At 35.4% G+C, this 25,299-nt stretch overlaps 5 protein-coding genes across 6 annotated transcripts; 4 read left to right on the forward strand and 1 right to left on the reverse strand.

The window, feature by feature from the left end:
• Window positions 1-403: 403 nt before the first annotated feature.
• Window positions 404-5,784, forward strand: LOC145567870 (ras-related protein RABH1b). Its single transcript, XM_081627282.1, has 6 exons — window positions 404-764; window positions 2,407-2,477; window positions 2,566-2,654; window positions 2,735-2,846; window positions 4,399-4,489; window positions 5,297-5,784. Exons 1-6 carry the CDS (start codon window positions 648-650, stop codon window positions 5,438-5,440), a joined length of 624 nt encoding a protein of 207 aa, XP_081483408.1. The 5' UTR covers window positions 404-647; the 3' UTR covers window positions 5,441-5,784.
• A 904-nt stretch (window positions 5,785-6,688) lies between these two features.
• LOC145569368 (putative purine permease 11) lies at window positions 6,689-8,723 on the reverse strand. Of its 2 annotated transcripts, none has more exons than XM_081628712.1 (2): window positions 8,576-8,723; window positions 6,689-7,819 (listed from the first exon to the last, which is right to left on the reverse strand). In XM_081628712.1, exons 1-2 carry the CDS (start codon window positions 8,610-8,612, stop codon window positions 6,753-6,755), a joined length of 1,104 nt encoding a protein of 367 aa, XP_081484838.1. In that variant the 5' UTR covers window positions 8,613-8,723; the 3' UTR covers window positions 6,689-6,752. The 2 variants fall into 2 exon arrangements, with proteins under 2 accessions (XP_081484838.1, XP_081484837.1); XM_081628711.1 differs by lacking the exon at window positions 8,576-8,723 and adding an exon at window positions 7,908-8,558.
• Window positions 8,724-11,322: 2,599 nt separating this feature from the next.
• LOC145569369 (putative purine permease 11) lies at window positions 11,323-13,929 on the forward strand. The gene is made up of 2 exons (XM_081628713.1): window positions 11,323-11,416; window positions 12,676-13,929. Exons 1-2 carry the CDS (start codon window positions 11,380-11,382, stop codon window positions 13,803-13,805), a joined length of 1,167 nt encoding a protein of 388 aa, XP_081484839.1. The 5' UTR covers window positions 11,323-11,379; the 3' UTR covers window positions 13,806-13,929.
• An 844-nt stretch (window positions 13,930-14,773) lies between these two features.
• LOC145567876 (em-like protein GEA6) lies at window positions 14,774-15,525 on the forward strand. The gene is made up of 2 exons (XM_081627289.1): window positions 14,774-14,901; window positions 15,279-15,525. Exons 1-2 carry the CDS (start codon window positions 14,781-14,783, stop codon window positions 15,410-15,412), a joined length of 255 nt encoding a protein of 84 aa, XP_081483415.1. The 5' UTR covers window positions 14,774-14,780; the 3' UTR covers window positions 15,413-15,525.
• A 1,777-nt stretch (window positions 15,526-17,302) lies between these two features.
• LOC145567874 (phragmoplastin DRP1E-like) lies at window positions 17,303-25,142 on the forward strand. Its single transcript, XM_081627287.1, has 15 exons — window positions 17,303-17,428; window positions 17,611-17,674; window positions 21,865-21,972; window positions 22,138-22,239; window positions 22,344-22,394; window positions 22,516-22,577; window positions 22,797-22,887; window positions 22,979-23,043; window positions 23,382-23,576; window positions 23,659-23,778; window positions 23,896-23,966; window positions 24,043-24,268; window positions 24,372-24,422; window positions 24,520-24,858; window positions 25,014-25,142. Exons 1-15 carry the CDS (start codon window positions 17,303-17,305, stop codon window positions 25,140-25,142), a joined length of 1,800 nt encoding a protein of 599 aa, XP_081483413.1.
• Window positions 25,143-25,299: the final 157 nt, after the last annotated feature.

Raw genomic sequence — 25,299 nt, forward strand, 5'->3', positions numbered from 1 at the left:
TACAAAAGTTATCAAATTATTTACTAAAATGTCATATGATAAACAATAATGGTGTATCTCGGAGTTGAACTTGTATTTTTATCATAAGGTGTTGTTCACTAATTTTTTCCAGTTAGTAGATATAAATTACGAAGTACAAATTATTAAAAATATGACATGTAAAACTCATTTACCTATGAGTTTATATGAAATTAGGTCTTGTTTAGTTCATTTCAGCCGTATAATTATTTTCAATTCAACAAGTTTAAGATGAAGTAAATGGGCCGTTAAAACCTAATCAATAAATCAAATACGAGTACTTATTATCAAATTTTAGTTTTTAAAAACTCGAGACCCAAATCATGTTCTCGGGTGCATAAAATAATGATCGGTGCACTCTCACATGTCGTAATAAAGTCCACTATGAGGCGTTAGCCGGGCTGGTTAGCTTCCTAACTCACTGCTGTCTCTCCCTCACTTCGGCAGCTCTTTCTCTCTCCTCCCCTCCAACCCGGAAACGACAAATTTCCCACACTCCAATTTTCCAATCGCCATCTTATTTTTTCTGGGATTCATCTCAAATTCAAACAAATTTCTTAAACGATTCAATCGAATTTCATCTTGATTTGCGAAAATTGTGTTTTTATTCACCTTCAAAATCCCCAAAAATGGCGCCAGTTTCAGCTTTAGCAAAATACAAGCTCGTCTTCTTAGGAGATCAATCTGTTGGTAAAACCAGTATAATCACTCGTTTTATGTATGACAAGTTCGATAATACCTATCAGGTGATTTTTTCCTTTCTTTTTAATGTTTATTGATCATCATCAATTTACGATTTGAATGATTGTTAGGTTTTTGACGGATCTAATCGTTTTTAGGGTTTTATCTTATTGATTCTTTGTTTTCTGCTGGTTTAATTCATTGTGATCTTATTATATGAATCTGATTAGGATTCTTTAGTGTTTGAATTGTGATCTTGAAATTTTGTGATTCTGAAATAGTTTTATGGAGTGGGATTTAGATCTGTAATTTTGATAGAGAATTGTTGTAAAGCTGAGTTAAATTAGCAAAAGGATCACTCTATATAGTGATTATAGTGAATGAGTTGTAGAATTGTGATGAAATTTTGGCATTGTTACCGCATTGTGGTTGTATTCGAATGCAGCGGTTTGATGATATTTTAGGAGGAATTAGTTGGATCGAATGTGCTGATCACTTGCTGTTTGTATGTGATACATGTCTAAAATGAGGTCTTTTCTCTGTCAACTCTTAAAGGGGACTAGATGAGTACATTGCTTTCTTGTCATTGGTTGAAGTTGAACTCTTATAATGGCCAAAAGTCGGGATAAAGGTATTTGCAACTTTACAAGTCCTTGTTTTGCAGAAGGACCACTGTGGGAAGCAAGCAAACAGTGATTAGAAGGAAGTTTAAGAAAGTATGCTGTATGATGCCACTTTGTTAGAGATTAGGATCCATGCTTGTCTCGTCCATGTCTTTCCTTCAATCAAGAATGTAGCAGAAGGGTTGGAGAGAGGACTTATCTTAGAATTTGATGCAAGTGTAGCACCTTGAAAATATAAGAATGATTAAAGCGTGCATTGACTTAAATCAATCAAAAAAAGAATGTTTACATGGATCAATTCAAATACTTAAATACTCCTTCTGTTCCAAAGCTGTTACATATACTTTATATGTGGTTTTTAAGTGATGAATAAGTGGAGAGAAAAAAATGGGTGGTTGGATATCAGAACCAACTTTGGAGAAAAAGTATTGCATCAGATGAATGTGGCAATTTCATTAGGATGTCCAAAAAGGACTATGTAGCTACTAGCTAGTTATTTGTGACGGAGGAAATATTATGCTTTAACATAAGTCAGTGGAAGAGTTCAGCTATAAGTATAAAAAATACGGTAGAGAGGTTAAGAGGAAGAGCATTTAGGCTCATCAAAAAGACTTTTGAAATGTGATGCTTCATGGATTGAAGAGTTGCTCTTTCCTTCATAGTGTTGAAGCTATCATTGTATAGGGTGTTTTGTTATATATTACCTTTTGCCTCTTTTGAGCTCTTGATTTAAGGTCTTTGTAATGAATGCTGGATACAAAAAGGGGTCCGAGGAGGCAGTATAATTAGAAGGGTGAGAAGTTTTTAGATAGGGGATCAAACCAAAGAGACAAGATAGGCACACTTTAGATAAATTGAGTTGATTGCTAGACTTAGACTAGCAGCAAGGATTGAAATAGATGCCTGGTGGCTTTAAATGGCGTGAAAGTGTGGCTGAGGAATGCTTGTTAGTCAGTGATGAATTTTATATGCCCATCAGCTGTTATAAATTACTGCTTTCATATTTTTGTTGTTACTTGTGATCTCATCCCCTTTCCCTTTTGGCAGTGGTTAAGGCTTATGTGACTCTTCTGATGTTTCTCAGGCTACAATTGGTATTGATTTTCTATCAAAGACCATGTATCTTGAAGATCGTACTGTACGACTACAGTTGTGGTAAGCTTCAACCTCAAATTGACTGTTGAAGCTTGCACTGTATGCTTACTATCTAATATCCCATTGATTTACTATTTTTTGTGTACAGGGATACTGCTGGGCAAGAGAGATTCAGGAGTCTTATACCAAGTTACATAAGGGATTCGTCTGTGGCAGTCATTGTATATGATGTTGCAAGTAATGCTGTTTGACCTTTCATAAAATATATTTATTTTTGAGCCATTGTTTAGCCTATTTACATATTGTGCTTTGTGCAGGCCGACAATCCTTCCTTAACACTGCGAAGTGGATTGAGGAAGTCCGCACTGAGAGGGGTAGTGATGTCATTATTGTCCTTGTTGGAAACAAGACTGATCTTGTGGATAAGAGGTAAAATGACGAAAAAAAGTTTTACATTTTTTAAATGAATCTATGTGTTCTATGTGAGACCCCACTTTTGGGATTAAGGCTTTGATTGATTGATTGATTGATTTTATGTGTTCTATGTGAGATTGTTATTCCCTCCCCTTTTTGTTTGCTCCATTTTCTTTTTTGGTGTCAAAGTTCATCAATTTTGACCATGAAATTTATTTGATCTATGGAGTATAAGAAAAATTACAGTCTTGGGGAATCTGTTACATTGGTTTGGACAAACATTATCAACTTTTTATTATTTTTACCTATACTCAACTATATGTTTGTTAAAGTAATTGGTGCAAACAATAAGGGACGACGGGAGTATTTCTGTCATTGTGGCTCCTTAAAATTACATTCTGACTAAGCTGTCTGTTAGACTATTGTATTTTATTGATCCGATTTTCCTTTAGTCTCTAGTGTTTCCCCACACAATGCTTAGGTAATTTTTGTGAATATGAGGACTTCAGGCTGCAGTACCAAAGATTTGAATCATAGCTATTAATAAGTTGGTCTATCTGAGTGACAGGTCAGATGCTAAATTGCTGACATGGTGAGTGCATAAACTTAATTTGATTTGACTTTATGGTAAATGGAAATCTGGGATAGTTGGAATGTTCATAATATATATTTTTTCTCTGGTTAGAAAAGTCAGTCTTATCTTTCTTTCTTGAACATAGGGATTGTATATTGATTCACACCTTTAGTGAGCCATTTGGATCTAAAAATACCTGACTTGCATTTCTGCAAAGGATCTTAGGTGCAGAATTTCCTGTGAAGAATAAAGTTCTAAATGCTTGTATTAGTATTTGACAACCTTATTCAAAATCTTCAAGCTGAAAGAGAAAATGGTTTAATAATACATGAATGATGGCCGAAAATGTTTTAGCGTCTTTATAACTGCTTGCTTTATTGTTATCAAGTCAAGTCTGTATGCTTTGTAACGATGGTTAGAGCTGAGGGCAATAGTGAATCATAGATCAGATTGCTTATCATTATGGAGTAATTTGTAGCATATGTTTTCAATTTTGTTTGGAAAGTTTGCCGGGAATCACTTACTTCGTATAATATAAGCGGATAAGCCACTTTGCAATTTAAGAAGTGAAAAATAGTGGCGGTTGCCTGGTTGGTGTGGTGGAAGGAGTGTAGAGGAATTTGTAGAGTAAAAGGGAGGACTGGAGGAGTATAAATAAGGAAGATGCAAATTGGGCACTTGATGTGTTTTTTTCAGATGAAAATTGACAAAAGCAGTTGACATTGCAAATACAAGTATTAGCTTTTATTTAAGGGGATCCACGAAGGCCAATGAGGTAGATCGATTATAATCGCAAATGTTGTACCATCCCCAAAATTATTTTATTAACTGTATTTTTAAATTAGGTTGCTATCCAGAATGTTACTTGACTTGGTGTGTGCTGCTAATTTTCCTTTATATTTCCTTTTTTCAATCTTGAATGTAGTTCTATCATAGTATCATACCCATTGTTGTTGTTTCAATGTTTTTATTTATTTATTTTTCACTTTACAGGCAAGTCTCCATAGAAGAAGGAGAAGCAAAAGCTCGTGATCTCAATGTCATGTTTATTGAAACTAGTGCAAAAGCTGGCTTTAACATAAAGGTACATCTTTACCTTAAGTTTTGCTTAAGCTGCACTCTAGGGTGAACTGATGACCAGAGTAACTCATTTAGCAACTGTACCCATATTTTCATGAGACTTTTGTCACGATTGTTAAACTTCTGCTTAAATTGCACTTTTGGATGATGTCAAAGCTCAATGTCTGCGACATTCGGTTGGAGCATTTGTAGCATAATTGGAGACCGTATGAAATAAGTTTTTATTAGGTGATGTGTTTGCCTTTGGGACTAACCTACCCTTTTCACATTCTCCTTGTCAGTTGTTGAATGATTTCCTTATGATTGCCAAATGTTGTTTTCTGTTCCTATTGCTATACAGATTTTCTCCATATCTCTTGCTTTGCTTCACGTGTTCAAATTAGAACACCTAAGCAAGTATTAACTCTCTTGATCTGATGGAACTCTGGCTGTTGTTATCAATGTGCTGGTTGCTCTTATCAATCAAATATTAGAGCACACATTAATTTCTGATGCTCTCCATTTGGCTTTTGTGCTGTCAGCTCTTGATAGTCCTTTGATCCTTTTCTTTTCATCGCTATTGTACTTTCTTTGGTGCTTTGGTTAAATGAATTTACGTTTAACCAGGCTACTTCAGTTCCAATATCTTTGTTTGGCATTGCACAGGAAAATGTGCTTCCGTGTTTAGGTGGCAGTATTACATTGTGTTTTGATGTTTGAAAGCCTGACCTGACCTGACAGGGCCATCATATTATTGTGATTTTTTCTTCTCCGGCCTCCCTGCAAAGTAAGATATTGCATACCATGATATTAACATAACATGAAATTGCAGGCGCTGTTTAGGAAAATTGCTGCTGCATTACCGGGAATGGAGACACTCTCTTCGACGAAGCAAGAGGATATGGTTGATGTAAGTCTCAAGTCCACGTCTAGTGCACCCCAGTCGCAGTCCCAGGGAAGTGGATGTGCTTGCTGACCTTACCTCATAAATCTCCATGGAAGTTGCATTCTACTTAGTTTTGTGTACCTTTTTGTACTTTCGGCCTTGAACTCTAGAAAGATTTTGCTCTCTTCTCTGAAGTAATCATAGTGATAATGTTGTGCTGTTCCTGCTAGAGTAAAAGATTTTTCTTTGAGAATTTGAGGAACTAAAGGACGTAGAAATATTCGATTTATTATGCTATTATTTGTCTGAACTCCAACGTATTTCAGATATGAATATGACTTGTTAGCTCAAAGAGACGGTTAGCTTCCTTTGCCACACTCTGTTTTTTGGAAGCATACGGAGCTAGTGCTTGCTAGTGTGATTCACATCCCCAATTCTCAAGATATGTATTTTTTTCATTTTTGTTTTTGTTATATACTTCGTATATGTTATGTACATCAGGTTTAATTATAAAAGTCGGTGAGATAAATTCCCCCCTCTTCTAAATAGCAGGTGTGATATTCATCTGATGTTTTAATGCTCTCGATGTGGTTGGTAACTATGGAAAAACATTATTATGATGAAAAGCTGTTGATGTGGTTGATAACTATAGAAATAACTAGCCTTTTGACCCGTTCGATGCACGGGTTGTTACTTGGTTATTTCAATGTAGATATGCTTTTTAATAGTTGAAATTTTTGATATAAAATACGAAATAATTGTTTCATTGCTAAAACTTAAAAGAAAAAGAAAAAAAAAATAGTGAGGGTAGAACTGTAGAAGAAGATGAAGGAATTTAGTTAGTTATATATACATAAAGATCGTGGGATATGAAATGACATATTAGTTTAAGTTATATTTTAAATCTAGGAGCTGAAAAGACATTTTTTTTCATTATAATTCATATGTTTATGTGATGTGTATTAATTGGATCAACTTGATTTTATTATGGCGGAAATAAAACACTTTATTTTCTTTATTGAATTTGCAAGTTATAGAATGCATAAAGATTTAAACAAAAAGATTTAGAAAGGTGACATGTGTCATATGGGGTAATGGGTGAGTAGTGACTTGTGATGACATGTGTCATATGAAAAATTTGTGATTTGTGTTTTTAAATATTAATAATTAAAGAGTATATATATATATATATATATATATATATATATATATATATATATATATATATATATATATGTGTGTGTGTGTTCTCGCATATGAGCAATTGGTTATAGACATGCATGAGATAGTGCTGAAGTTACCGCAATTGTTATAGTAAACTGATGGAAGTTCATTTTAATATAAAAGTTAAAAAAAAAAATAAAAAATCACAACATATGAACTAAATTGTGTATACTCTGTATCAGAATAACTCTGTGCTAGCATCAAGCTTTACTTTTGTTGCTTTTTTAGCTTCAATATCATCCAAGTAATGCTGATATATATAAGAAAGGAACCCCCACATAGCAAGAATCATAGAAATCACCTTCACACCATTCATCTTATCATGGAAGAACACAACTGCGAAAATTGGAACCAAGGGCAAACTAAAGGTGGCAATCACATTAGAGAAAAGGGATGAAACCTCAAAAATTAATCCTAACATTCCCAACGAAGCAAGTTGCCAACTTATAGCCGTGAAAGTTAATGTTAGCACATAGGACACACCACCCATTTTGTAATTCCTCATCTCTTCGTTCAGTGTATGCCATTCCCCGCTACCAAAGAGCCCTATTACACAAACACAAGTCGCGACGATAAAAGGGTAAAGTTGCATACATACCACGGTGTTTAGGGAGTTGTCCTTAATCACCTTCTCGAAAGAATATTGTGCCACGGACACGTTGAAAGCTAATGCCGCGGAAGCTCCAAGGGTACATAAAAACCCTAAGGCAAATTTCCCCTTCCCGGTATTATTGCTTGTGTTAGCTTCATTATCAGCATTGATAGCTATAAGACACGCGGAGATAGTAAGGATTACAAGCGAGTTAAGCACTAGGGCAGTGAACTTCTGCGCGTTGATGAAGAAGGATGTGACCGCGTTGAAGGCTAGTTGGGAGGCACACAACAAGGAATACGTAGACACAGGGAGGTATAGTAGTCCATAAGAGTACATCAAATTATCACCAGCCACAAGAAGGCCGTAAACAAAGTAGAGAAGGGTGAGCTTATAAACCGGGGGATGAAGAGACGTTGGTGAGGAGACTAGGAATAACTTGAGGGGAATGAGGATGGGAAAACCGGCTGTTTGTACAAAAGTGGCCATCCATTTACTGTTTCCACCTTTGTCAAAGTAGAGCCTTCCTAAGAGAATTCCGGTGGTTTGGCCTACGAGAAGAAATAGGATGTAAGGTATGATTCTAAGCCACATTTTGTAGTGTTTAAGGTTTGTCAAGGCTAAATTTGATCTAGCATCATCTTCTTTGGTGCCTACAAAAAAACAATTGTTGCATTAGAACTAACAACATGCTAAAACTTAGATGACATAAGGCGTCAAATATTGAGAATCAAGGTTGACCTAGTAGTTGGAGGCCCTCCTTCCACCCCAGTGAGAGGGGTTCGATTCTCATCCCAAGCAAGTGGGATCCCTATTTCCCCCCTACTCGCAAGGGATTTCTCTTTAACTCTTAAAAATATAAAATAATAAGACATAAAATATTACCATGTATGAAAAAGAAAAATAGTCGAGAAAATCATTCATTCGAAGTGTTTTTTTAATCTCTTAGGTAGAATATTGAATAAATATGTTGCTTTACATAGTAAAACAAGACGTGCACATGTCTATAAACCCATTAAAGTTCAATTTGGCAAAGAGAGAATATAAACCCACATACTTTTTGAAGAAGTTATGATTGACCATCATTTACGGCAGCTAATTTTAACTTACTGCTTAGGATACTACTCCAGTACTCATACTATTATTTAGAGAGCGTTTGGTTTACAAGGTGGTATAAGTTTTTGAAAACTATAAGGTTATAATTTGAATTTCTTTTGGTGAAGTTGAAAGACCATACAATCTATACTCGTATATGTTGAAATAGAATTTTTTTTTTATGATTGACTAAATTTAGAAAGAACTGGAGGACTAAGAAACTAGAAAGTAGTTGATGAATTAAACTAGCAGCCACTCCTTAGGTGATGAACTTGATTATTGAGTACTTGAGTAGTAAGTAGTTAATAGCTTACCTATGGTTTGCTGCGCTAAATCTTGAGTAGATTCCATAATTAAACTAGTAGTGCATTAAGTTGGATGAAAAGTGTGATAGTTCCTTGGAAGTAAGAGAATAGGATTTAAGAAGTTGAAGTGAACAACAGTATGAAGATATTTTAACTACAACCTTATCACATGGGCTTCTTATAGTCTTGTCAAAGGGCCTAAATAGATAATTTGCACAAAAATCGATTAATATTGGGCCAATAAATTTTATAAATTATTTAGCTTTGAATAACTATCAAAGTTATTCATAGTGTCATAAAAGATATTCATATTTTTTCCTTTATCTTTTCGCCACATATTAAATTATTATAAATCTATTTTTTTTTAAACATTTGTCTTTCTAATAATTTCCGCCTCACACCATAGTTAACATTAATTTCATTTTTTTTGGGTGAACACGTTAATTTCATTTTTGAATCAACACAAAATCATATTGGTGGGCTGTCCAAATTATATTCTGTACATTGTTTTCATAGCTTATCTTATTATCTTGAAAGCCTCTATGATTGATAAGGCTCATTAAAGTTTACTATCAGACGAATTCAAGAGTCACCTCCATCATTAATTCATTATTGTTGTTTATCAATAAATAGGAGTACAAACCAATAATTCTCATCACATACAATTAAGTAATACAGAGATTTTAATTCAGAACACAATTATTGTCACACACTTTTCGTATAGTTGATGAGAAGAGGTAGTCCAAAATGATTTTTTCTTCACAATGAGTGGTCTTCTAATCTTTAATCGATGTCTTTCGTTCACGTCATTTGTTCCACATCAATCAAGTAGAAAAAACATTTTCATTGAATCGATTTAATTTGTCTCACTTCCAACTTCCCGGTCCCACCAGGTCTTCCATTTTACACACGTGTACTGTACATTATCTATGTCAGACGAAAAGTAGTGTAATCACTTGCATGTTTAGCTAATACGAGCGTAAAGTGTAAACTAGGATTTGGTCACAAGTAAATGCTACACATACAATTGTTGTATATGGTCCCTATATATAATTTTAATTTGTCATGTTTTTATTGACTAAAATAATAGATCTAAGTCTTATTAAACTTCAATTTATATTTAACTCCTAATTTTCTCCCCTTTTTTGACGAGAGTTGTCAAATTTCTACTGGTGTTATATATAGGGATAACATACAATGGTTGTATATGTATTTGGTCACCTAATAGATTTATAGAGTCCTTTATAGATTGCTGATACGAGTAATTATAACATTTTGTATGTTATGTAAGAAAACCAATATAATGAAATGCAGAGGCTATCAACTATGGCCTGACACGAAAAGTGGATAGATTTGAACAAGTCTAAATAAACTGTTTAGTTAAAAATCTAAACTAGGCTCGTAAAAGTCCGATATTTTTAAATGGAGTCGGACATGATTTATGATGTTAAAGCCCGGCTCAATTTTATTACCTCTAAATATCATTAATTGCTAATTGATTGGATAAGGTTTTACATATTTTGAGTAAACATTTGTTGATCACAAAGATAGATAAAAAAATTTCTAATCTAATTTTCTTCACTATGGAGTAACTGAATTTAGTAACAGCATTTCTAATCTAATACGACTCGTTGTGATATCAAACAAGACGACCCACTAACCTTTATGAAGAGCTCATACTGAATAAGCAAAAACTTTTAGTTGAGGAAAAGAATTGGGCAGCCACTAGAATTGACTATATATGGAATTGAAATTTGAAATATGGATCATCTACGATAATCCACGATGAATTAAATCTTAAAAGAGTTGGCTTACATTATCTACCTGTAACAGAGTTGGCTTACACTATCTACCTATAATAGACAAGGAGTCGAAGAGTGAAAAGCGGAAGAAAAAAAAAATATTTTCCCCGTTTCTTAATAGTTACAACATTTCTGTTTTTATGCTGTCAATGCATTATTTAAATCGATAATATTTTAATTTACCAATATGTAAAAATTATAAAAATTTGATATTTTGAAAGTATAAATTGAGACGAATATATCAAAATCCCACATGAGTATATTTTTCCTAACCAATAGTTGAAGTGAGATATGTAAATAGTGTAAAAGTCAAACTGTTACAAGTAGAAAAAAATGGAGGAAGTATAAAATAAAAAACGTGTCTTTCAACGCTACAAATTCTAGACCATATTTAGTACTCGTTCTCCAAATATTACAACATGGGGATGAGAAGAAGAGGAGAAACTTTTTTTTTTTTTTTTTTCCTTTTTTAGAGAACTACAAGACAAGTGATGAGAATCGATCTCAAGATCTTTTGGAACTGGTAAGAGAGCTCTAACCACTTGAGCAGTTGAGCTATTCTACACTCTCAAAGATTTATAGAGAAATTTGACACTCATGTAAACATGAGAGAGAAAAGGAGAAAACATATGCATATAGAAAAATAGTGCAACATTTGTAAAACTTCATAATTGTTGCAATATTTATGAAATGGAGGAAGTAGAAAATATATTTCTTTGATTAAAATTTTCTTGAATAAATATCTAAAAGAAATCTTGTTATAAAACTACTCTGTTGAAATTAATTCAAAATCAAACATAACACAATAAAATCTTGGAAAAAATTTCCAACATAAAAGTTTCCGTCCAGATGGCTAATTTGGCAACACAACAAATATCTTACAGTAATATTCATTTTCAGCATATAACAAATATCCTACAGTAGTATCTATCATTTTTTTTATTTTTTTATTTATTTATTTTTTGAGTAAAAATATCCTTCACAATTTATGCGATACTTTCTTGGTTCTCGATGGATGCTGCTCAAGAGATGGTTAACCAAAGTCGAGGTAAGCCACTCAAATCACCAATTTTTCTGTTTTTAAATGTATTTTATTTTGATCGATAAACAATTAGACATACATGTACTATTTGTTAATTGTTATATGATGAGTTAAAATTAAAGATACAAACGCCAATTTTCGATCTACAAAATATATATTTCCCTGTTTTATTTATTTATTTATTTATTTTACACTTTAAGAACTTTTTTTTTTTTGAAAGAAAACTTTAAGAACTTCATCCCAAGTTTTTGATTTTTTTTGGTGCTCCGATTCATTTTATACCGATGATAAATTGATAATCCTTTAGTGAATGAGTAGCTGCTACTTTAGATCAGCTATGATATATCAAAATCTGAATGTTTAAAATTATCGAATTTATAGCCATTATTAACTAATTTACTGTTAATATTATTTAAATAATGGAGTACGAAATAAAACATGCATCATTTTTTAGACATGTCAAGCTACCATTAAAAAATTTCATGCAAAGTCTATGATATCACCTTTAAGATTTTTTTTTTTTTTTTTAGTTACTCGTATTTTAAGAACCTGTTCAATTCAGCTTAATTTTAATTCAGTTCAGTTCAGCTCTATTCAATTCAGTTCAATTCCAATCAGTTTAATTCAGTTCAACTCAATTCAGTAAATGTAAACATGTTCTAATTAGGTTATTTTTTGAAAGTACATTACAATATGTATGCCACTTTTAAAGTTTTTCAACACAACAATAATAATTTTTTTCTCAAATTTAAATTTAATAAATTTGGCCTTATTATTTGTATTTTTTTTTCAAATAATTTGCCTCATTTTTATATTATATCATTAATTAAATTGGAAAAAAAAAATTATTACTACCATACATCCCACGGACATTGATAATTTAATATAGTCAAATATCACCTTACGTAGTACCAAGATTCCACTAAATTAAAATATGTACTCCGTAGTAAATATCTTTCAAAAAAAAAAAAAAAAAAAAAAAAACGTAGTAAGTAAAATTGTAGTACTAAGATTATGGGCCATATGGCCCACATTGTTGGATCAGCTAGCTAGTTATGACTTTTTGGGCTTTAAGACCTTAAGAGTGGACTCACCATAAGTCCATAACTCACAATTCAACTGTTTTACAGGTCTAGCTCCTAATTATAAGGACATGTTATTGTTTAATTCATACTTGTGTTAAGAGGGTGTAATACCTTATACAAGTGTTATTTGATAATCATTCATTGATCATTGTTCTGAAGTTTTAATTAGCAATTTTGTAGGCAAAGAAGAAATTGATCCAAGACCAAAAGAGGGCATTGTTCATCATAATTCCATAGCCAACCACATCAACAACAAAATTCTTCCATTTCCAAAGGTTAAACACTACAAAAAATGGCTTCGAATCACCATTTACATCCTCTTCCTCCTCGTTGGCCAAACTACCGCGACTCTCCTAGGAAGACTCTACTTTGACAAGGGTGGAAACAGCAAATGGATGGCCACCTTTGTACAATCAGCCGGCTTTCCCATCTTCATTCCTCTCTTATTCTTCTTCTCCTCATCAACTACTTTTCGCCGCCCTTTAGTCCTTAGGCTCACCCTCCTCTACTTTGCTTTCGGCCTAATCTTAACCGGAGACAACTTGATGTACTCTTATGGACTACTTTACCTTCCTGTCTCTACGTATTCATTGTTGTGTGCCTCTCAACTAGCCTTCAACGCGGTCACATCCTTCTTCATCAACGCGCAAAAATTCACTGCCTTAGTACTTAACTCGATTGTAATCCTTACAATCTCCGTGTGTCTCCTAGCCATCAATGCAAATGACGAAGGTAACAAGACTAATAATGTGTCGAGGGGCAAATATGTCATAGGATTTTTATGTACACTTGGTGCATCCGCGACATATTCTTTGTTATTGTCATTGACACAATTCTCTTTCGAGAAGGTGATTAAGGATGAGTCTTACAACACAGTCATATGTATGCAATTTTATCCTTCGATCGTGGCAACCTGTGGTTGTGTCATAGGGCTCTTTGGTAGCGGAGAATGGAGAACGTTCAAGGAAGAAATGAGGGATTACAAGACGGGTGGAGTGCCTTACGTGCTAACATTAACGTTCACGGCTATAAGTTGGCAAGTTTCATCGTTAGGGTTGATAGGACTAGTTTTCGAGGTTTCTTCCCTCTTCTCTAATGTGATTAGCACCTTGAGTTTGCCTATGATTCCGATTTTCGCAGTCGTGTTCTTCCATGATAAGATGAATGGTGTGAAGGTGATATCTTTGGTGCTTGCTATGTGGGGGTTTCTTTCTTATATTTATCAGCATTACTTGGACAATATCGAAGCTAACAAGGCAAGAAAAGAAAAAGTGGATGACACTCTAGGTGCTAGCACAGAAATGTGTTGATAGAGGAACTACTAAAGTTTTAATTATTAAAATAATTATTGCAATTTTTATCATTTTTGAGAAATTAGTGCTCCGTAGTATTGTTGCTTGAAACATGTAACTCTACTATCATATTCTCAACCACTCAACCTATGGCCATTTAGCTTTTAGAAAGTTTGACCAAGTTATATAACACTGTTCCATTACTTTACTTTTGTCCCATTGTCATTATATGAGTCGAACTTTGAAAACTTTGAGTATAATTTATGATTAATCTATAAGAAATAATATAGTCATGTAAAATCCTATTAGATTCGTCTTATTATATATTTTATCAATAGTAAATTATAATTTATACGTGTACGAAAATGAAAATATGTACGTTTATTAAATAGAGCAAAATTTAGAGACAAAGGGCCGGGTGTAAACCATAAGTAGTAAAATTGTGTTTCGTATAAAAACCTTTACATGTAAATGGAACTAACAACTCAAACACGAGCAATGAGAATTCGATTTCAAAAGGTACATAAATATGTATATATATAAGTAGATCAGATAATTCAAAGTATCATACATACACGTACAAATGTACAATACAACCCAAAATAGAACATTATATCCAACCGCATAAAATATCATGCTACACTTATCCGAAATATAATCCGATTTTTATCGGTACAATAAGATGAACATAAAAGTGTACGTGTCAAGAAGGTCTAATTCGGTGACGCAGGTGTCAAAGTGACATAATTATACATACAATTATGCTTGATTATTCACCTTGCATGTTGAGGTTCAAAACGACAACGTAGCATGCATCTTATATTGTTTTACCTCTAATTTATTTGTCGTGTCTTTTGTATGTATGCACTTATATATATACTTGTATAGTTGTATATCTATCTATTAGAGAGAATAAACTGGTAAGTTTGAACAGAACAATTAAGGATAAAAAAACTAGTTACAAAGGAAAGCAAAAGTAGAGAGATAAAAAAAATGGCGACGAGACAACAGCATAAGAAAGAAGACTTGGATGAAAAGGCAAAGAAAGGAGAGACTGTAGTACCTGGTGGTACTGGTGGCAAGAGCGTTGAAGCCCAACAACACCTTGCCGAAGGTCCGTTCTATTTTTTTATTGTTCTTTTTTCGTTTTAATTTAATCTTTTTTACTAATAATGATATGTATTTTTATTTGTATATATATATTTTTAATGATCATATTTCAATTGACCATTATAAAATTTTTAGAAAAAATAAAAGTGTTTTGAAAAATTCATAATCGGTATTAAAAAAAAAAAAGTATGTCATATGGACAATATACTGTAGCAATTATTTTAAAAATTGATCACGTAGGTCTCTAGCTCACATTATACAACCAAATTAAAGCTAATAAGTCATGATAAATAGAGTAAGATAAATAAATTTGAATGAGTGAAATATGTACAGGTGAATTGAACACACCCTAATACAGTGTATAATTAATTGTACTTGTAGGAAGGAGCAAAGGAGGGCAAACAAGAAAAGAACAGCTAGGGACAGAAGGGTACAAGGAGATGGGTCGCAAAGGTGGGCACAGCACCAAGGACAACCCCGATGAAGGCGACGATGTCGATGAGGCCGCCACCTGAGTCTCACCGCCTCACATCGGCACAACTTGTAGCTCAACAGCATCTAGTCTAGTTCATAAATAATAAGATACGTACATGTTATCTGTGTAGACCAAGATCAAAATAGTAGTGTGCTGCTTTTTTTTTTTTGTTTTTTTGGACAAATGCTACTTAGCTACTATATCTATGTATAAAGTGTATGTATATATGTACTGAAACTCCCTTTGATGTATGAACTTTTTATTGTTTCTTAATTAATTACTACTCCAAACTTTCTTAATATGCCGGTTTACAATTAGATATTGATTGGATTTGAATTATATATTCTTCTAAATTACTCCCTCCGTTTTTAAATACTTGTTCCATTTCTTCATGCGCGGAGTTTTAAGGAGAAATTGGAGAAAAGTAATAAAATATGGAGATAGTGGGGTTGGTGGAAGAATAAAAAATTGTAAAAAAATCAAAAGTAGTGGAGAGAATGAAAGGAGAGTGAATATGGAATTAATATTGTTGGGTTCATTCGGTGAGAGAAATTAATTAAATTTTATAAAAGTTTTCCAAATAAGAAAATAAAGCAAGTATTTATAAACGGTCGAAAAAGAAAAATGGAGCAAGTATTTAAAAATAGAGGGAATACTGAATATATGATCACCACTCTTTATACAAAGTATGTAAGAAGTAACATATGCAAAATTTGATGCTTGAAAGGTGACCTATAAAATCGAAACTTTATACGACTATGCTCATTTGGACTCATTCACTTTCCACTTGTAGAGCACTCATATTAGTGAGCAAAAAAGGATTTGCTGATTCTCTCTCTAGCTACTTTCTCTCTCTTCCCACCTTAATTTGCTCATGAGTATTTTTGGTGAGCATATTCTATCCATTAGTGATAAAAAAAAAATGCTCATCATTCTCTCTCCTACTATTTCACATACCCCACCAACATTTTTCTCTCTTACACATCACCATAATATTATTAATTAAGTTTTGGTTAATGAAGTTCTAGTGCTACTAATTACAATTATACTATTTGAAAGTATACCAAAATATGTCAAAATGGATCTCTATTTGTAGAAGAAAAAAAATTATAACCGTTGATTTTTTTTTCAATTATAAGTCGGCCAAAATAGCCATTTAGATTTATTGCCGTTTTAAAACGGTAACAAATCAGTGATTGGGTGTTGGGTTGACAGGGACGCGTGTCAGCTCCCCATTTGCTGTCTGATGCGCCACTGTCAGCAGGCTGAAGATAATTTTTTTTTTCTTTTCACACATCAAAACGACCCGTTTTGATGTTGGGGTGTTGAGTGCGCTTCCCAAAACACGTCGTTTTGGGGTGGGAAGAAAAAAAAAAAAAAGGCATCAGTTTTGATGATGAGTGAGGCCCATGTTTTTACTGTTCATTGTTAAATTTGCTCATCCGATGAGCATTTTCTACTTTGCTCATTGATGTAGTACCTTTTTATCCATTTTTGCTCATCAATTTTGTTCATGAACAAAAAAATGCTCATTGATGTGAGTGCTCTTATCGGCGTTAAAGCGTAACAATGTTACCCTTGTGTTAAGTTTAGTTGACTACGAATCATATTTTGATTTTAAATTTAAGAAATATTTCAAAAAAAAAAAACCTTGAACCTAAATCGGAAGAGGCGAAGACCAATGAGTCCAAGTCCAATAACACCCTCAAAAACATAAGTTAGCATATATAACAACGCCGAAATAGTCTCACGTTAATCATTAACAGTTACGATATATCTCTATATTCATTCCAGTGCTCACTCATCACTTGCGAACATCATCATAAGTGATTAACTCTCCCTTCTTCAATTCGGTTCATCCTCTCTCAATTCCTTCGTATTTGACGTCCATAAATCCTCGCTACGATTTTTCGACGTCGAAAAAACCTTAATGGAAGGATTGATCGGATTAGTTAGCACATTACACAAATCATGTACGAAGCTAGGTGACTTTGGTAGTGAACCATTGCCTTCTCTTTGGGATTCTCTTCCTTCTATCGTCGCCATCGGCGGCCAGGTATTTTTTTTTTCTCTACCTCGAGTTATCGACACTAACATATTCTTCGTAAAATTTTGGTGTAATTTTATTTGAAGTTATTTTTTATTTATTTATTTATTTTTAATTTTTTTTTTTTTTTTTTTTTTTTTTTTTTTTTTTTTTTTTTTTATATTGTGGTTTTGATGATTGATGTAATGTAGAGTTCAGGAAAGTCATCTGTGCTTGAGAGTATCGTTGGACGTGACTTTCTTCCCCGTGGGTCAGGTTTACTTTTTCAACTTTTCGAATCAAAATCATCTATCCCACTTTATCGTGTTTTAATATTCTAGGTATTTTTACTAGAACAACATTGATAATGTAATTAAATATAGATGATATTTTCTAGGGATTTATTTTCATGGATTAGTATAAGTCATAGATTTTATTATATACTACTCCGATCCTAACAGTACATTTTTTGAGAAATTAAAGTATAATGTGCTACCTCCGATCCTAATATTACATTTTTTTTTTTTTGAGAAATTGAAGTTCAATGTAACGTAATATGTGGGCAATTTCACTGTAGCATTGGCCAATTTGAGATTAATGTTAATTGCAAGGAAACAAATGAACTCCGCCAGTGGGTTTCCCGCTGCCAGTCCCAAGCCTGGATAAAGGAGGAGGGTTACGGTAGGCCAGTGACAGCCAGTATAAAACTTCGTCACATCCCATGACATGAGCCAAACAGATATTTTCGTGGGGGCGTTCCCTACTCAGCGACGCGCTGCACTTCCTAGACCCGGGTGTAGTGATAAGTATGCAAGGGTTGCTAGGTCGTCGCCCAGAAGCGACGCGCCACATTGCCCGAGTGTGGTGTCAAATGAGCAAGGGCGTGCCATTGGGGCGTTCCCTACTGAGCGACGCGCTGCACTTCCCAGACCCGGGTGCAGTGATAAGTATGTAAGGGTTGCTAGGTCGTCGCCCAGAAGCGACGCGCCATATTGCCCAATTGTGGTGTCAAATAATCAAGGACTTGGAGTTGGGATCAGGAGGGAGCGTGGGAGAAAAGAATTTAGTTTGCGGATTGGTTCTTGGAATGTGGGGTCTCTTACGGGAAAATCAGCAGAATTGGTAGAAGTAATGAAAAGACGACGCGTGAACATCATGTGCCTCCAAGAGACAAGATGGACAGGAGAAGGAGCTCGAGGCTTGGTTTTGGGGTATAAGGTATGGTATGTTGGGCAAGAAACGAGCCACAGAACAAGGAATGGTGGAGCTAGGAACGGAGTTGGTGTGGTTCTCGATGAGAGGTTGGCAAAAGAGGTGATCGAGGTCTATCGGAAGAACGATAGGTTGATAAGGCTGAAGTTGCTATGTGGCAAGGAGATTGTGAATGTTATCAGTGCTTATGCTCCCCAAGTGGGTTTAGATGCAGAAGAGAAACGACAATTTTGGGAGGACCTAGACGAGGTGGTGCAGGGTGTCCACCACTCAGAGAAGTTATATATTGGAGGGGATCTAAATGGGCACGTTGGGGCGAGCCGAGATGGCTATGAGAGTGTCCATGGAGGCTTTGGGTATGGGCAGAGGGACGCCGGTGGTGAAGCTATTATGGATTTTGCCCAATCATATGATTTAATTTTGGCTAATACTTGGTTTAAGAAGAGGGATTCACACTTGATAACTTTTCGGAATGGAGCAAATGCAACTCAAATAGACTTCCTGCTCACAAGGAGCATAGATAGACAAAGTTGCATAAACTGTAAGGTTATCCCAGGGGAGAGTGTGGTCACCCAACACCGGCTATTGGTAATGACTATTCGTCTGAAAGAGAAGGCGAAGAAAAAAGTTAGACAAGAAGAACCAAGGATAAGATGGTGGACCCTAAGGGATGCAAAAGCTAAGGTTTTTACAGAAAAGGTAATTGAAGAAGCGGATTGGGATGGAGAGGTGGATCCGGACATGACCTGGTTACGAATGAAGAACTGTTTCCTAAGAGTGGCCAAAGAGGTCTTAGGGGAAGTAAGGGGAAGAACTTCGGTACAGAGAGATACTTCGTGGTGGAATGAAGAGGTGAAAGCAGTAATTAAGCAAAAAAGGGAATGCTATCAAGCCTTAGGAAAATGTAGGAGTGATGAAACCTTTGCAGCGTATAAGGAGGCTAAGAGTAAGGCAAAGGCAGCTGTTCGCCAAGCAAAAGAAAAGGCATATCAGGAGGTTTATGAAAAGCTTGATTCCAAGGAGGGAGAAAGGATCATTTATAAGATGGCAAAGAGAAGACAAGAGGCAAGGAAGGATATTGGCATGGTGAAGTGTGTCAAAGATAAGAACCAAATGGTCCTAGTGCAAGAGGAGGGCATCAAGGACAGGTGGAAGGGGTACTTCGATGAATTATTTAATGGAAGTAATGGAGTTGTGATAGGAGATACCTCTATGAGTGATGAAGAAATCAACATGGAGTATGTGCGAAGGATTAGGAGAGTAGAGGTGGAGATTGCACTGAGGAAGATGAAACCTAAGAAGGCGGTTGGCCCTGATGGGGTACCGATAGAGGTGTGGAGGTGTTTGGGTAAGATTGGTATTGATTGGTTAACAAACCTTTTCAACAAGATATGGACGGCTACAAGGATCCCACAAGATTGGAGGAAGAGCACCTTGGTCCCGGTTTATAAAAACAAAGGAGACGCTCAAGATTGTTCTAACTATCGAGGAATTAAGCTTATGAGCCATACTATGAAGTTGTGGGAAAGGGTGATTGAACAAAGGTTGAGGGCATGCACAAGCATCTCAGATAACCAATTTGGTTTTATGCCTGGGAGATCTACTATGGAGGCAATCCATTTGATAAGACAAATGATGGAGTTTTATAGGGTAAAGAAGAAAGATCTTCATATGGTCTTTATTGATTTAGAGAAGGCATATGACAAGGTGCCAAGAGAGATACTTTGGTGGGCAATGTTGAAGAAAGGTATCCCACGAAGGTATGTAGACCTAGTTAAGGATATGTATCGGGATGTGTCAACAAATGTGAGGACATGCGGAGGGTTGACAAAAGATTTCCCTATTACAATCGGATTGCATCAAGGGTCTGCATTAAGCCCTTTTCTTTTTGCAACGGTTCTAGATGAATTAACTAGACCAATTCAAGATGAGGTTCCATGGTGTATGCTGTTCGCAGATGATATCGTTTTGGTGGATGAGACTAAGGATGGGGTTAATGTCAAGTTGGAGCAATGGAGGCAAAGGTTGGAATCTAGAGGGTTTAAGCTAAGTCGGAGTAAGACTGAATATTTGGTATGTCGTTTTGGCACTCAGAGGGGGACAAGCAATGAAGTGGTGAGTTTGGATGGAAATGATTTGACCATGAGTGAATGTTTTAAGTACCTAGGGTCGATCATCCAGAAGAATGGTGACATTGATCAAGACGTGACCCACAGGATTAAGTCAGGGTGGCTTAAATGGAGAGCGGCCACGGGAGTGTTATGCGACCGCAGCATTCCCTTAAAGTTGAAGGGAAAATTCTACAGGACTGCCATAAGACCAGTGTTGCTCTATGGTACAGAATGTTGGGCTTCTAAGAAAGAGCATATTAAAAAGATGGAGGTTACGGAAATGCGCATGTTAAGGTGGATGTGTGGAAACACTTTAAGAGATAGAATCAGAAATGAGGTTATTCGCAAGAAAGTAGGTGTGGCGGGCATTGTAGATAAATTAAGGGAAAATCGTCTGCGTTGGTTTGGACATGTAAGACGGAGACCCGAGGGTGCACCGGTGCGAAGAGTGGAAGAGTGGGACCATGGAGGGATTAAACGAGGAAGAGGGAGACCAAAGATGACTTGGTTGGAAGGAGTGAGGAAGGATATGAAGTGCATGGATTTACGTGAGGATGAAGTTTTGGATCGTAAGGGATGGAGGAGAAAGATTTATGTTGATGACTACACGGAATAATCAAATTTGGTTCATGTTAGCCGACCCCACTTTTGGGATTAAGGCTTTGATTGATTGATTGATTGATTGCAAGGAAACAAATGACCTAAATAACGTTTAGAGTAGCACCACCTAAATTATTTACCTAAATGAAGTTGAAAAACTATCAATTCAACACGATGGCCAATTACCATGACTCTTTATTTGCAATCTAATGAGATGCAACTTTATTGATCTTGAATCTTGTTACGCAAATTCCTTACAACATGTCTGTTATACACTTGGATGTGCTTGAAAATAGGTGCATCCATGACGGAGTACAAAATTTTATACTGAATTTGTCTCAAACTATGGTAATTATCATATGTTATTGCTGAGTATCGGTCTCTATTTTTTTTGGTATTAACAGAGGTACAAGGGTGAGTGATGAAAATCGATCCCAAGATCACCTGGATTCGGGAGGGGAACTCTAACTACTTGAGCTATCCCTCACTCCTTAAGTATTGGTCTCTGTAGCTTAGCTAATAAGTTACAATGTGTACATACAGGTATCGTTACTCGAAGGCCTTTGCTTTTACAGCTACACAATATCGAGCCTGGAGAAGAGGAGTATGCAGAGTTTCTTCACTTACCAAAACAACGATTCACAGATTACTGTATGCTAATTTCCTTAATACCCTTTTCTTCCTTGGAAGATCTTACCTTTGTATGAGCTGTATTCAGTTGGGGTTAAGATTTAACATTTTAGTTCATCATGCTTTGATAAATCATTTGTGACTGAAAATTTTCATTACTGCTGCTTGATCTTATTATTCCTACAGCTCTGGTTCGGAAAGAAATTCAAGACGAAACTGATAAGATAACTAGCAACTCGAGGCAGATTTCTTCAGTCCAAATCCAACTTAGCATACATTCACCCAATGGTATCTTGAATGAAGATTTGAATATAGTTTTCTTATTTTCTGCAGTCCATATTTAGTCTAATAGGTTTCTGACATTTTTTTTTCCTGTAATATGTCTACTGCAGTTGTTAACTTGGCAATGATTGATTTACCTGGTTTAACAAAGGTAGCTGCAGGTATGACAACTCTGGCCTCTATTTGATGGTGCATAATGTAGTTTTTCTAATCTTCCTGTTATGTTCCTCTTTACGAATTTCTGATCTCTCTGAGACCGCGCTGTTAACATTTTGTTGACAGAGGGGCAACCAGAGACCATTGCACAGGATATTGAGAAGTTGGTCCGCTCATATGTGGAGAAGGTAATCATTTTAAGAAGATTGTTGTACGATACAACTTAATCTGAGCTCAAATTTGCATCTTTAGTGCGGCTTTTCAAAAAATACTGATGAATGATTTCCAAGACTCATTTCATTAGTCAAAAGTTATACGACATCTACTATCAATAGTCTAGGCATCTATCTGAGGTTTTGTGTCGTTTGTACTCAATGTAATTCTTTATTTCTATTCTTTCCGTGTAGCCTAACTGCATCATCCTAGCCATAACACCAGCAAACCAAGATATAGCTACATCTGATGCTATCAGGCTTGCCAGAGAAGTTGATCCAGCAGGTAATCTAGGACTAAGATTTCTTTCCGGAATATGGAGTAATATTGTTTGATTTTATGTATTTCTTGTTTATTGACAATTGATCTTTGCTAGGTGAACGAACATTTGGTGTTTTGACCAAGCTTGATCTAATGGATAAGGGAACAAATGCTCTAGAGGTTAAGTTTTTCCCAATTTACCTGTTTTTTGGTGATACTTGGTTTTTTAGGCCAATTTTTGTAGGTATTTTTTTTCTTCATGAAATCGAGTTAAATTGTAACAATTATCCTTCACTTGAGACATTATTGAGGGAAATATAGGTAAATATAATGTTAAATGTACTAATCTGATTAAAAAATGTTGAATATTGTGACGGTCTAAAATAGAAATGTGGCCTATTATTTAGGGACAAAAGGAGTATTTTATGTTTGTTGGGAATTATGTTCACTTCGCTACCTATTTCTTTCATTTTTTTTTCTTTTCTTATCTACCCAAAACTATCCTTGCTATATTATAGGTTCTTGAAGGAAAATCTTTCCGTTTGCAACGTCCTTGGGTCGGAACTGTGAACCGATCCCAAGCAGATATCAATACAAATGTTGATATGCTTGCTGCAAGGAAAAAGGAACGTGAATTTTTCGCCACTAGCCCAGACTATGCACACATTGCTAGCAAAATGGGTTCAGAATATCTTGCAAAACTTCTATCAAGAGTATGATCTTTTCTCCAATTTCGTTGTCGTGTGAGATCTGAACAATGCAATATGTCTTACTAGACATTCATATTATTGTTAGAATTTGGAGAATGTAATCAAGGCACGAATACCAGGGATCGCGTCTTTGATTAAGAAAGGCATTGATGAAGCTGAATCTGAATTAAATCAGCTTGGTAGACCTGTTGCCGTTGATGCAGGGGTAATGAGTTCCACCATGTCTATTCCTTATACATGAATGACATATCAGCTGAGTCGTAGACTCGTAGGGCATGTCTTTCTCATATGCTGTTTTGAATACGAGTATTGTTGTTTTCAGGCACAGTTATACACTATTCTAGAACTCTGCCGCGCATTTGATCAGACATTTGCAGAGCATCTAGAGGGAGGGTAAGTTTGTTTGCAGTTATTGGCCACTGAGTTTGTGTCTAGTAGTACCTGATCATCTTCTGTTAACCTTTTGCAGTCGGTCAGGTGGTGATCGTATATATGAAGTTTTCGGCACTATGCTTCCAAAGGCCATGAAGAAAATTCCCTTTGACCGTCATTTTTGTTTACAGAATGTGAAGAAGGTTGTCTCACAGGCTGATGGTTATCAACCTCATCTTATTGCACCCGAGGAAGGGTACAGGCGGCTTATTGAAGGTGCACTCAATTGTTTCAAAGATCCAGCTTTAGGTTCAGTAGAAACTGTAAGTTTAATGCTGTTTCACTATCTTATTGCTGGTATGAATTCAAAATGCTTATAATTATGATTGCGATGTGCAAACACTCAACTTGTGTTTGCATGTTCAGGTCCACAGAATTTTGATAGAGCTTGTCAGGAAAGCCATTGTAGGAACTCAGGTTTGTTTTTTTTTTTTTTTTTGAACCATCTTATCTTAGTAGAAATATACAAACAGTGCACATATAAAGGGTTTTTATCTATGGTTTTGTGACACAGGAATTAAGGCGCTTCCCTACTCTTCAATATGAGATAGCATCAGCTGCAAATGCTGCACTGTTGAGGTTTCGTGAAGAGAGCAAGAAGACAACTTTGCGCTTAGTAGAGATGGAATCCTCATATATCACTCCTGATTTCTTTCGGAAGCTGTCTGCAACAAATGTGGTTCCATATACAGAGGCTTACTACCTAAAGATCAGCTCGAATGTGGCCTCTTATGTCAATATGGTGTCTGAATCGCTGAAGAACTCAATTCCCAAGGCTGTGGTGTATTGCCAGGTCAGGCAGGCAAAGCAGTCTTTACTGAATCAGTTTTACTTGCAACTCGGCAAGAAAGAGGTAATCTAACAGTCAACCTGAGGCACATTTTCTGCATGTTTAAGTTGCTGCAGACTGCAGTCTGGTTTGGTTTGCTATAAATTGTAGTGTGGACATGCATCGAGTTATATTTCTCAAAGTGATAATTAGTCATTGCTCATTGATGATTGTGACAGGGTAAGCAGCTTGCTCGTCTACTGGATGAAGATTTTGGGCTAATGGAAAGGAGAGAGAAAAGTTTAAAGAGGCTGGAGTTATACAGAGCTGCAAGAGACGATATTGATTCAGTCTCATGGACTGAATGAGATCATTTTATTTCCTGGTCAAAATTTCCGCTGTGTATAGTATAAGTTTAGATGTTTTTCTTCAGAATAGATTGGTATTCATATAACTAACCTGTACATATTATATCACTAGGGACATCTTGCTTCAGCTAATAAATGTTTAAGACAATAGTTCTTA

The sequence above is a fragment of the Chenopodium album genome, chromosome 11, assembly GCF_948465745.1.
Source record: "Chenopodium album chromosome 11, dcCheAlbu1.1, whole genome shotgun sequence".
NCBI classification, from domain to species: domain Eukaryota; kingdom Viridiplantae; phylum Streptophyta; class Magnoliopsida; order Caryophyllales; family Amaranthaceae; genus Chenopodium; species Chenopodium album.